Consider the following 13,051-nt stretch of genomic DNA (forward strand, 5'->3'; position numbering starts at 1 on the left):
GGTTTTTTCCTGGCTGAACAGTGTTTTTTTCACTTTATCCAACAGGCACTCTCACTTGTTACAGAGGCACAAAACCCTCCCATTTAATGTCTGCTTCTCCTGCACATTTTGTTGCTCTGTCATTGCCATTTGTGAAATGAGAAGTAATTATCACATTAAATTTATCTGAGTGACTGGGAAAGATCCATTAACTTTCAGCATAAAAAGACAATTCTTGTGAGGCTCATTTTCCTGGTAGGAAATATGTTGGTAAGGATTGGGAGAGATGAGTTGCTGTCTGTAACAGGCTGATGCTTATGTGCATTCCCTTAAAATTTCCAAGTTTTTATTCCCTGTGTTATGCTCTTAGAATTTCTTTCTTCTCCTAATCTTTATTTTAGTGTTAAAACATTTCTATTTTTCTGTCTACATGTACTTTTTTTTGCTCAAATGACATTGGGAAGCAAGTAAGATGTTTCATGTTATCTGGATACAGTTTCACTCCTAGGAAGCATGTGTTTCCACTGGAATATGGACATGGATTCCTATTTTGCTCATTAGCAACATCAGGACTGACATTTTTATGGTGAGAAAGCTGTGCCAAGTTCTGAGATTTTAATTACAGAGATGCTTAATTTCCACTCCATGTCCTGTTAAGGGAAGTGTTGGCATATTCCAGAGAAAATGAAGACTAGATTAAAGGTGTTGTAAAAAGTCTGAATCTGTTATATGTTGTTTTCCCTCTTTCATTTATTACACATACAATTTTTATCAGCAGATCTGCTTTCATTTTTATTGAATAATAGGAAAGAGCTGATGATGCTGTTGCATCAAAAGCCTTTGGAGCATCTTGGATGCTGCTGAGGACCTTCCTATTGGTAATCTATATTTATGCATTAATAAATAGGCTTGTTACTCTTGAGTACCACAGGGTGTTCTAAGGAGCATAATTAGTTTGCTATTAAATAGGCAAATATATAATCCTTTTATACATCTGTGGATAGATGGCTAGAGTAGAGCAACAGCTACCTTTTCCAAAACAAAGGACAGATAATTTCACTGAATAATTTAATCATCTACTCAAAACCTCAGGAAGTTTGGGGAAGTTCCAGCCTAACATCTACAGCCTGATGCCTCTGGAAAAGCTGTTTCTCTAGACTGGTTTTTGTCAGATCTTATGTAGATTATATGTTTAACATTATATTACACAGCTCTGAATTTTTAAGGTTGTTAGATCCATTCTGGACTAGATATTTTTTTTTTCCTAATGACATTAGTATTTAGAAGCTGTTAGATTTATATATATATATACATGTATGTATATACATACACATAGTTAAAATCTGGGAGGAATGTGGAACAATAAAAAGGCTTTAGGACTTTCTGTCATTGGTTCTTCCTCAGCTCTGGTCTGAATCAGCTTATCTTTGAAATATTTATCTTTAAATCAGCCACTGAAGAAAGGTGTCCAGAAAGGTGACTGTGGCATATTTTACAAAGTTTTGTGAATTGAATTGAAACTCTGACCCCCAGAAACAATTGCTGTCTGGTGGTTTGAGTGGTTTTTTTTGCAAACTTGAGTGTATTTACAGAGAGGAAATCTGGAGAAGAATATCCATTACTAAATGCAATTAAAGGGGGGGGAAAAACAACAGCAACTTAGTGCAATTCTTGTAAAGAGCTTTGCTAAACCTCTGGGAATAGAAGCCACTGATGCTTCTGGTTCCAGAATTGTTCTTAATTACCTTATTGCTCTGTTCTCTGTTTTTCCAGTGAACTTCCCTTGGTTCTAAAAATCATTACATTTTGCAGACAAATGAAGAGGAGAAGCAACTCTGAGGGCTTTTCAGTCCAGGCACCGTGGAGGAGGAATATCTGGCACTAAATTCCTGTAGATCAGTGGGTGTTTACTGAGACTGGACTATTTTTCAGAAGACAGGATTTTTGTCAATATTTGTAAGTTCTGCATGTATATTTGAATAGCATGGTGATTAGTTATTTTTAAACTCTCTGTTATTTATTCTAAGTTGTGATGTGGCAAGGCATTCTATCAAAAATATTTCCTTATTTATAGTATCCAACTTCTGTGTACCTGCATTTCAAAGAGTTCAAATATGTTGGGCATTTTTTAAACTAGATAATACTTACTGTTTTTTTAAATAAGCCTTCCATAGATTTGTGAAGTTTATTTCCATTGCAAATTCATACTTGTGAGGAAATGCAGTTTTGTCTTCATTATCAAATATATTACCAACAGGGTTTAGAAAGGAAAGCACATATAATGTGGCTTTGAGCAATTGGCAGAGAGATAGGATTGAGCCTGTTTTGCACATTTTAATATTATATTTATTCTCTGGAAAATAAGTGATTCTATTTTCCAGAGCCATCTCGCTGATGTTTTTGGTTCAATCCGCATGAGTTTAAATAAGACGAAAAATTTAAATGATACATTACTATAGTCCCACTGTACTTTTTCCTGGTTTTTATATAACTGTTTTTATTCCTTTTTCATGGAAGTAATTATTCTACTGTAATTTTAGTATCTTATTCCAAATGGAAATATTTTTATTTCTTATTTATAGGACAGTTAAGTTAATAAGATACTACATTATTCTTTCAGAGTGTTTCTAAGGACACAAAGAACTTGAAAGGTGAGCAAGTTAAATTGCAGTCATTAGTATTTTGTGCTATGCTGGTTCGCTTCCAGTGGCCCTAAAAGTGCAAGCTTACAAATTGATATTTGCTTTATATGTATATTGTCCAAAATTATAGAAAATGCAAATGACAAAATTTTCTTTCCTGTCCTACTTTCACAGAAAAATGTGAGCCTTGATGTAAATATGAACTATTTCCATTGAACTGAAAATCCAACTTTAATGTACAATGTTTGCAGACAACCCTCAGAATGTTTCTCTTGTGGAGAGAAACAACCTTGAAGCATGTTTATGATGTTATTTTCACACTGACTGTACAGAAAAGATTACTGACCACTCTAATGTGGTTTATAATTTGAGACTTTTTAAAGATTTAGTGACATTCCTGTGCTCAAGGCTGTAAGATTTCCAAGCAATGTAGGATTTCAGAGTATGTCTCTCAGCCAGCTGTGCAGCAGTTCAGCTATGATCTGTTCCTGTCTCCACTGCTGGAGTTCCAGGATATTTTGCATTCAGTGGCACGAAGACAAAATTTGTCTGATTAAAACAGTTTGATAAGAAACCAAGCAAAAAAAAGCAGCCTGCTCTACCTTCAGTGGAGTGTGTTGTCTGTGAGGGTGGTAAGGCTCTGGCACAGGCTGCCCAGAGAAGCCTTCTGTGGCTGCCCCTGGATCCCTGGAAGTGTCCAATGCCAGGTTGGATGGGGTTTGGAGCAGCCTGGAGTAGTGGGAGGTGTCCCTGCCCATGGCAGGGGTGGAACAATATGAGCTTTAAGGTCTCTTCCCCTCCACACCATTCTCTGATTCTGTGTTTGTTGCTTGTGTCACGTTCTGTGTGGTTGTGAATCAGACAAGATCAGCTGTGTGGTGTTACAGTCACATCTTATCTGTGGAAACCTCTCCCTCTCTGTTTCCGTGCCTCATGTTTGAGGTGACACTCATCTCTCATGGATCACACACTCCCCTTTCCATCAGACACTGCCATAATTCTGGCAAAGCCCTTAAGGGATAATTTTCCTGGGTGCAGGAAGCCCTCTGTGCTCAGCATCCTGGAGATCAGGTTATGGCACAAGCAGAGCTTTTTCTATATGCCTGATAGAATCATGACAATGGTTTGTGGCACAAACCAGTCAGCAAGTAGAGCAGAAAAGCAGAGATTGTTGGGGTTTGAGGTTGTTCAGGCTTTACTGGAGGAGGATGAGGCACTGGTTTTAAGCAGAAGCAATCAGCTCTGCAGTGAGATGGACAGAAAGCTCTGGCATGCTCTGGTTTGCTTTCTCCATCCTGGAATGAGTAAGAGCAGTGGGAACAGGAACAAATGGGATAGAGGTAATGACCTACTAAACTGTTCTGACTGTGGGCACAGTGAATATGTGTCCATCTGCCTCATTTTTGGGATGAAAGCAACCAATCCACTCCCTGCTGTTTCTGGGAAACATTCCTAGGCAAAAGGGGACTCATGGTCCTGTAAAGAGCTGACTTGAAGTGTTTGTCTCCTTCCTCACAGACTGCTGGCTCATCATGTCTTCCATTCTTGGGAAGATGAAGAAATTTGGCAGTTTTGACATGGAGGAATCTGAAGTGACAGATGAGCACACGGATAGGGAGGACTCTGTTGAGGAAACCCCTGACAACCCCCAGGCCCCACTCAGCACCAAGGTGCAGCCACCCAAAAGCAACATCTTCGCAAGACGGGGCCGCTTTGTGATGGGGGACAGTGACAAGGACATGGCTCCCATGGACTCCTTTTACCAGATGGATCACCTGATGGCACCTTCTGTCATCAAATTCCATGTGAATCTGGAGAGGGGGAAGCTTCACAAGTAAGTTTGCCTTGTAAGATTTGGTGGTAATGAATAGTTTGATGACTGCAGGCTGTATTTCTCACACATTTGTTCTCTCCACTTGAGCCTGACCATTTTTTCAGTTTCACTATTTTCTATGCCAAATTAAGGAGTGTTGCAATTGAAAGTGACAATAACTGTTGTCTCTTCAAAAATTCAGTCCATGGATATTATGCCCAAAATTGGCAGTAGGCCTTAATTCACTTGCTTGGGGCTGCTCAGTGAATGGACATGGCTCAGAGTGAGAACAAGGGATTGCCTGGCTCCAGGCCTGCAGTTACATTGCCAAACTTCAATGTCTCTTTCAAGTCTTGTTCTCAGCTTTTCAGCAACAGAATCATAATTTTATCAGGAGAGTTGCTTGCAGGCTTTGTTGATGTTGTAGTCATTGCAGATCCATCTATTCTAATCTGCAGTGTTCATTGCTTCACCCAAGCAAATGAAAACCAGTATTCTGGTAGTTTAGCAAGAGCCTGCTAAATATCTGACTTTAACTAACTGACAGTTCCCCTTTTTAGGCTCCTATCTACAGATTCCATCACAGGCTGTTCAGAAAAAGCTTTCAAATTTTATGACCGTAGAAGGATCTTTGATGCTGTAGCCCAAGGCAACACAAAGGACCTCAGTGACCTGCTACTCTACCTTAATAGAACCTTCAAGCATCTCACAGATGAGGAGTTCAAAGGTACCCTTTAGTGTCACGTACCTTGAGTTGCCCTCTTCTTCTTCCAGTCGTGCTCCTGAGATGAAAACAAAAAAAGATAATTATGTTACATGTCTGCAGGAGGTCCTTTAATGGCCCTATTGATTGGGCAACATATTGATTGTAAGGTTACAGGAGCTGAAATTTTATGTGAAACACTAAATGAAGTTTCTTGTCTTCTGAAAAGAACCTCATTAATTCCTGCTTGCCTGGGTACAGATGGTAGGTTTGTAATCACTTCTATATACCTGCAATTTTTTTGTGTTACAGAGCCTGAAACTGGGAAAACCTGTTTACTGAAAGCCATGCTGAATCTACATGATGGGAAAAATGATACCATTCCCTTGCTGCTGGATATTGCAAGGAAAACTGGAACTCTGAAAGAGTTTGTTAATGCAGAGTATACTGACAACTACTACAAGGGTAAGAGAAACAGCTGCTGCAGTGAGTGCTCAGGGTGCTCAGGCTGAAATGGGGTCAGGCAGGGCTCTCAAAGTCTTGTGAATAAGGCCTTATGCACCCCAAAGTTCTAGTATGTGGTTAAAAATGTGTGCATTGTGCTGGGGCTGTGTCCTGTTAGGTGCATTATTCTGCCATTTTTTGGGTACAGTGATTTAATGACTTGAATTTGCAGTTTGTGTGGGTTTTTTCCTGTTCAGTTCTAGAGCTTTTTCGACTGCAGAGCTCTCAGTTTCACCATCGTACATGGAGCTGAGGGAATTGTAGTGCTGAAAGCTCTCAGTCTGTATTAAATGCTGAAGATTTCTGTCTGATGGGTGTCTCTGTAGGCCAGACTGCTCTTCACATTGCCATCGAGAGGAGGAACATGTACCTGGTGAAGCTCCTGGTCCAGAACGGAGCAGATGTTCATGCCAGAGCCTGTGGGGAGTTCTTCAGGAAAATCAAAGGGAAATCTGGCTTTTATTTTGGTAGGAGTGAGCACAGTATGGGCTTTATTGATTGAGTTGTCCTAGCAGCATCCCAAGTGCAAGCTGTTAAATAATCCTGTTTATGTGGGGCTAGAGGCTCAGAAGTACCAGATGGGCTGTTCCACCTTTGGGCCAAATATTTCCTCCCAAAGACTGAGCTTATAAAGAAACACAGTTGGTAGCTGATGGTGTTCAATGTGAGCTTGGTGTTAGCTTTCCTTTGTTCTCTGAGCACTCTATCCTTTGTAACCTTCTGCTCCTGTTCTGTCAGGGTTTTTTTAAGCAGCTGTGTTTCTGTGATGCAGTTAAACCAAAGAAAACGTTTTCTAACAGCTATCACAAGAATGGGTGCTGTTTCAGACAGAGAAATTAGTCTGTTCTCATGGTGAAACTGAAAACAATGTGTTATTTCTGTTTATGCACCTCTAGTACTGGACTTTCTGACAACTCCTCCTCATTGCTTGCCATAGGGGAGCTGCCTTTGTCCCTGGCTGCCTGCACCAACCAGCTCTGCATTGTGAAATTCCTCCTGGAGAATCCCTACCAGGCGGCCAACATCGCTGCTGAGGACTCCATGGGCAACATGGTCCTGCACACACTGGTGGAGATTGCAGATAACACCAAGGATAACACCAAATTTGTAACCAAAATGTATAATAACATACTGATCCTTGGTGCCAAAATCAATCCCATCCTCAAGCTGGAAGAGCTCACCAACAAGAAGGGGCTGACTCCATTGACTCTGGCAGCCAAAACAGGGAAGATAGGGGTAAGTGAACAAAGGTGTTTGACTGTTCCATTGTTGCATCACATAGAGAGAAGGTGTGAAACATTTATACAGGGTGGATTTTAGGATTTTTTAGTTAAGAGGAACTGATGCTGCAGTTTAACTGCACAGTCCTCAGAAGCTACAAAGTACAAGTGTGTCTGTGCCCAGCTGGTGTTATTCACACTTCACTGGTATGCAAGGCAGTCCCAGAGCAAACAGAAAGTGGGCTTTGGTATCATCTGAACCACTGGATCTCTTAATTTTGACTGGCTGATATAACTCATCTTCTGGCAGTCCCCATTCAAAGTGACTTGTGCTCAGAGATGTTACACATCTCTGCTTTTCTCTTGCAGTTTTGGAACAGACAATGCCAAGTCGTAAGAGGTATTTATATTTCTCATCTCCCAGCACACAGTGAGGAAATTAACTGTGTTTATTTCAGACTGTGATCTCTGCTCCAGTGGTTTGGCTTCAGCTCAGTTGAACTAGGGAGAAATTACCCTTCCTGTCTTGTGGAGAGGCTGAGGAATGAAAAGTCCATTAGCACTGAAACGTTGGTTGTATTGTTCTTTTGCAATTAGATTTTCGCTTACATCCTCAGACGAGAGATCAAAGACCCTGAGTGCAGACACTTGTCCAGGAAGTTCACTGAATGGGCCTATGGACCTGTCCACTCCTCCCTTTATGACCTGTCCTGTATAGACACCTGTGAGAAAAATTCTGTGCTTGAGATCCTTGCCTACAGCAGTGAGACACCAGTGAGTACTGCACCTCCTTGGCCAGGGGGGAGCTTCATGTTCCACACAGAGCAATTTTTGCCTCATTTCCCTAAAACAGCAACCTCCCACCCTGGGTTTAAGGGAACTAGAGGGATCATTTGCTGAAGATTTACACAATGTGGGTTTTTTCAGAGTCCAGTACATACTGGTCCCAGCAAAATTCTCTTTTTTTCTCCTGCTCAGAACCGTCACGAGATGCTGCTGGTGGAGCCCCTTAACAGGCTGCTGCAAGACAAGTGGGACCGGTTTGTCAAGCACTTATTTTACTTCAACTTCTTTGTCTATACCATGCACATCACCATCCTCACTGCAGCTGCTTACTACAGACCTGTGCAGAAGAATGAAAAGGTACATTGCTCATGTCATATGTCAGGGGAACCACCCATTGCATAACATCCCAAATTTGCCTGCCATTTGAATGTGTGTTCCCAACATCAGAATTTTCCTCTTTCCTGAAGGCAGGAGAGAGATTTGGACCCTGCTTGCTTCCCAGTCTTGTCCCCTTGCTGCACCACATTCAGAAAATTGAACTGTTCCCCCAGAAGTGGAGTTACTTCCAGCTGATGGCAAGGCCAGGTCTTTCTGATTAACATATCTATTTTGCTGTCTTCTACAGCCTCCCTTCACCTTTGGTTACAGCACTGGGGAATATTTTCGAGTAACTGGAGAGATCCTGAGTGTACTGGGAGGCCTCTATTTTTTTCTCAGAGGGGTAAGATACTTGAAAACTTCCCTTTTGCTGTTTGGGTAGGCATAGGAGAGAATCAAACAAGCTTTTCCTATTCATTAGCATTGGCTGCTAAGATAATCCATGTTTTAGTCAAGAGCTACAGATCATTGTCCTTGACCTGGTGTTACTGGAAGAGTCCTCCCTAGATCTTACACCAGTGTTGGTTTTGAGCTGTTCTTGTGAGGTGTTTTATGGGTACCAGCTCCCTGGTACAGTGGTCACTGCTTAGTTGATTCATTCACAATAGTTAGTATTTCCTTGATGCAAACCTGGTCTTTGTTTCCTTTTCAGATCCAGTATTTTGTGCAGAGGCGCCCATCACTCAAGACACTGATAGTTGATGGCTACAGCGAGGTTCTTTTGTAAGCTCCAATAGCTTTGATTGCATCTCAGCCTGAAACAGATGAGTTTGTGGGATCTGTAGTTTAGGCTGAAGCCACCTGTAATAGGCAGATGCTTTGCTGTAATTCCCTGGGTCTTTACAACAGAGTTGCCAGTGCATGTCATTAAACAAAAGGGTCTGGATCAGTGACCTCCAGTGGAGGTAAAGCAGATTAAATGTCTAAATGTTTAGTGACTGTGCCATGCAGCAGAGTTAGGAATAGATCTCCAGGCTGGACTTATGGATTGTTTATGCAGAAATCCTCCTATTGCTAAGGGAGCTTTGCCTCTCAAGAGCCCTTTTTGCTCCCAGCTGGAGAATCCCTTGTTCTGCTGGCCACCCCATGGGGCTCCTCTGTTCCCAGCACATGTGGCTAGCTCAGCCCTCTGCATTCACACCACGCTTCTCTTCCAGCTTTGTCCACTCCCTGCTCCTCCTGAGCTCTGTGGTGCTGTACTTCTGTGGCCAGGAGCTGTATGTGGCTTCCATGGTGTTCTCCCTGGCCCTGGGCTGGGCCAACATGCTCTACTACACCCGTGGCTTCCAGCAGATGGGAATTTACTCCGTCATGATCGCCAAGGTCAGTGCAGGGAACAGCAGAGTGCTCAGAGCTGCCAACAGCCTCATTTCCAGGACACACCTGGCCATATCTACCTCTCATATGACTCTGCTGTCCTTTGTTATTAGTTTCTGAGTGAGCAGATAAAATTTAAGTGATGTAGAAAAACCTCCTGCTCCTCATCCATATGTTTTATAGCAGTCTTGATAGGATGATGATGATGATTATTATTTTTATTACCTGCCATGCTTCAAAGTAACTACAGTTGGATAAGCATGGGTGAAAGGAGACTGTGAACAGTGCAGACTACTCTGGTGTGAAATCACCCAGCTTTCTACCAGCTGGAAATTTCTCTAGTTATAGTCAAAATGTTGCCAAACAGAGCAATTAGCTAAGAGGCAGTAGCTGGCTAATAAACCTCTCTGTGATGTAGCCAGCCAGCCCAAGAGGGGAAGAAAGATGCAACTGTCTTTATGTGGTTTGTACTCACAAAGAGGAAAATGTTCCCATGTGTATGTGTTGCATTTGTGTGAAAATTGTTGCATGAATAACAGAAAAATGTTTTCTGTATTAAAGTTTATTATCTGAGCAGGATAAACAGCAGTTTAATGCATCAACAGCCAGTTTACAGCAAATGCCTACTTGAGCTAAAGCAGTATTTTCTAGCAATTTTTGTTGCAGTTTACATTCAAGTTTTAAAATATTTTCATCTGTTTCCATGTTACAGATGATCCTTAGAGATTTATGTCGCTTCATGTTTGTGTATCTTGTGTTCCTCTTGGGATTTTCTACAGGTAATACTCTACTTGGAGTTACTTTTTGTTACCTTAAAGAATCTCAGAAAATTTCATTTTTCCAGTTGGTCAGACTTGTTGTTCCCAACTAAAAACTAACAAATTAACAAATTAACTTAATAAAGAAAAAAAAATCTCTTCAGCATAACAACTATCTATTGTAATTTCATACAGCTTTTCATCCCTGGGTTGCAAAGCTGAATGGAAAAACATTCATCCTGTTCTGTGTGGAGAAAACAGGGAGCACCCACTAAGGGGGTGTCAGTTATGGGGAATATTTTATTGGGCAATTTCCCTGGGTCAAGGTACCGTGTAGGGAACATGTGTCACCTTTCTGCTCATTTTCATTGCTTGCAATGAAATTATGATCTCAAACAGTGTTTTCCTCCTGTGAATGTGATTTTTCTTTTGCCACAGCTGTGGTGACTTTAATTGAAGATGACAATGAGGGGCAGGAGACAAATATCTCTGACTATGCCCGATGCTGCCACGTGAAACGAGGCCGCACCTCCTACAACAGCCTCTACTACACCTGCCTGGAGCTCTTCAAGTTCACCATTGGCATGGGGGACCTGGAGTTCACAGAGAACTACAGGTTCAAGTCTGTGTTTGTCATCCTTCTGGTTCTCTATGTCATCCTCACCTACATCCTCCTGCTCAACATGCTCATTGCGCTGATGGGGGAGACTGTCAACAAAATTGCACAGGAGAGCAAGAGCATCTGGAAACTCCAGGTATGTTGGTTCTGTGAGGCTGCTGTCCAAAAAAAAGGGTGTGGGGAATAATAAAATATTTCACAGAGGATCTTTAGGAGCTGACATGTTTTTAAATAACAGGTCACTGCTTTTTTCTGATTCACCTGAACAGCTCCTTAAAAAAAAGTGTATTAGTTCCTTTCCCATGTATATTTGATGTTTTGCCTAAGCAGATGTTCCCAGTGTTCCACAGATGTTTAGAATTTAAGAAAGGAAGTATTTTTGTAATAAGACAAAATTATTTGGGCTTTGTCTGATGGAAAATACTGATCAGACTATGAACAGAGGGATTATGCAAGGGGAAAATCTTTATCAGAATAATTTTTGTTTGAGGTAAGAAAGAGGACTTCGTAGTTTTATTCACAGGGCAGTAATTCTGCATTTTCAGTGACATATTAACAGAGGCTGATGTTGCAGAGTTACAGTATCCCCTCTAAGATGTTGGCTATGATAAAAGCTCAGGGTTTTTAAAACAAAGGCGGAATTCAGGATTTGTTTGACTTTGACCAGCTGCCTCTCAGTGCTCTGCTTTCTTTTATCTGGCAGAGAGCCATCACAATCCTGGATATTGAGAACAGCTACTTGAACTGTTTGAGGCACTCATTCCGGTCTGGGAAACAAGTCCTGGTGGGGATCACACCTGATGGCCAAGATGATTACAGATGGTGCTTTAGGTAACCTGTTTGTTTGTGTATCAAGCCAAGAATCTTTTGTAGACAAACAGCTTGAAGGTATCCAGGTGTGGGAAGCAGAACTCCCCCTGGAGGACTCTGGAAAGCAGATCACTAACAGTGTCTGTAATGGTCAGTTTAACCTGGTTTTGGGGACAAATTTGAGGCTTGACAGGTGGCAGTTTGTGATATGAACTGACCCTGGAGTTGCCTGGTGATCCTTAGAATAGATATTGGGTTTCTTGTCTCCCCAGGGTTGATGAAGTGAACTGGTCCACGTGGAACACTAATCTGGGCATAATCAACGAAGACCCTGGGTACTCTGGGGACCTCAGACGAAATCCCAGCTTCTCTCTTAAGCCTGGCAGAGGTGAGGCTTTCAGGGACCTAAATCCTGCTGTGGGCTGCACTCTGGTGATAGCAGCAGCATGGATTAATTGTGAAGTGCAAAGGATGAAATGGGCTCATTGCTCACAGTTTGGCTCTCTGGAATAAAACCAAGGAGCTGCTTTGGAGACCCCAAGCCCTGCAGGTTGGGAGTTCAGCATCCAGAACCAAAGCATTTAACTGTGCAGTCAAGAAAACCAAAAAGTCATTTCTTGCTTCTTGTTTCTTCTTCTTTCATCAGCTTCCTATTCAAACCATTTGTATATTTTCTTCTCTTTCTGAGGAGGAAAAAAAAATTAACCATTCTTTTATTTTTTAGTTTCAGGGAGACATTGGAAAACATTGGTTCCACTTTTAAAAGATGGAGAGAAGAGGAGAGAAGAGACTCACAAGCTGCCAGAAGAAGTCAAATTAAAACCTGTTTTGGAACCTTATTTTGAGCCAGAAGATTCTGAGGTGTTGAAAGAGTCAATTCCAAAGTCAGTCTAATTCTGGTTGCCTCACAAGCAGGACAATAGAGCACTTCATTGACAAGAACAGGGACTTCTGGAAAAAAGGTCAGAGGACTTAGGGAATTACCATGTGCAAGGATTCACTGAGTATGCTGAATAAACCACTTGTTGTTTAAGCTCATGTCTTCATGGTTATGTTAAAAATAGCCTTCTGTCTGCTTTCAGAGTCTCTTGTACTAAAAAATTATTTTTGTGAGCATGCACAGGCCCTGATTTTGTGGCTTTGCTGCCTCAAAAACCAACCAACCGAATTATTATGACATTGGAAAAGCACTCATAAAAGAGCAGAAAAAAATCACCAAGGGCCCAGAGAGATGTTCCTGTGGGGAAAGTTTCTTGGAAAGGAGATAAATAAATGGGGACATGGAAAGAATACAAAATCATGAATGATCTAAAGATGTTATTCTTTTCTCATAACACAAGAACAAATACTCTCTGTGAAATTTTAAAGGTTGAATGGTCAAAATCAATGAAATAAATGTTTCTCTTACACTGTCTGAGTAAACTCCAGAAATTCACAGTTATTTTACTGAAGCTAAAAGCTTAACAAGATCCCAAATTTGACATTTATTTAGATAACAGATGAACTTTGCACAAAGTAAGAG

The 13,051-nt window shown here is 41.3% G+C and overlaps 1 protein-coding gene across 4 annotated transcripts; it reads left to right on the plus strand.

Moving 5' to 3' along the window:
• The first annotated feature begins 23 nt into the window (after nt 1-23).
• LOC146429194 (transient receptor potential cation channel subfamily V member 1-like) lies at nt 24-12,562 on the plus strand. Of its 4 annotated transcripts, XM_085078751.1 has the most exons (18): nt 128-857; nt 1,753-1,935; nt 2,600-2,630; nt 4,140-4,455; nt 4,995-5,161; nt 5,450-5,602; nt 5,968-6,108; nt 6,579-6,877; nt 7,459-7,635; nt 7,840-8,004; nt 8,273-8,368; nt 8,678-8,748; nt 9,183-9,348; nt 10,055-10,121; nt 10,539-10,855; nt 11,423-11,550; nt 11,802-11,917; nt 12,254-12,562. In XM_085078751.1, exons 4-18 carry the CDS (start codon nt 4,154-4,156, stop codon nt 12,421-12,423), a joined length of 2,535 nt encoding a protein of 844 aa, XP_084934877.1. In that variant the 5' UTR covers nt 128-857; nt 1,753-1,935; nt 2,600-2,630; nt 4,140-4,153; the 3' UTR covers nt 12,424-12,562. The 4 variants fall into 4 exon arrangements, with proteins under 4 accessions (XP_084934878.1, XP_084934877.1, XP_084934875.1 ...); XM_085078749.1 differs by lacking the exon at nt 2,600-2,630; XM_085078750.1 differs by lacking the exon at nt 2,600-2,630 and having other exon boundaries at nt 1,792-1,935.
• Nucleotides 12,563-13,051: the final 489 nt, after the last annotated feature.

This window comes from Lichenostomus cassidix, chromosome 19 (assembly GCF_008360975.1).
Source record: "Lichenostomus cassidix isolate B80296 chromosome 19, HeHo_3.0, whole genome shotgun sequence".
Lineage (NCBI taxonomy): Eukaryota > Metazoa > Chordata > Aves > Passeriformes > Meliphagidae > Lichenostomus > Lichenostomus cassidix.

Coding starts and splice junctions, on each gene's coding strand:
- LOC146429194 (XM_085078751.1), top strand. CDS start 4,154: ATGTCTTCCATTCTTGGGAAGATGAAGAAATTTGGCAGTTTTGACATG. Junction 6,878..7,458: donor CCAAAACAGGGAAGATAGGG/GTAAGTGAACAA, acceptor TTTTGCAATTAG/ATTTTCGCTTACATCCTCAG. Junction 7,636..7,839: donor CCTACAGCAGTGAGACACCA/GTGAGTACTGCA, acceptor TCTCCTGCTCAG/AACCGTCACGAGATGCTGCT.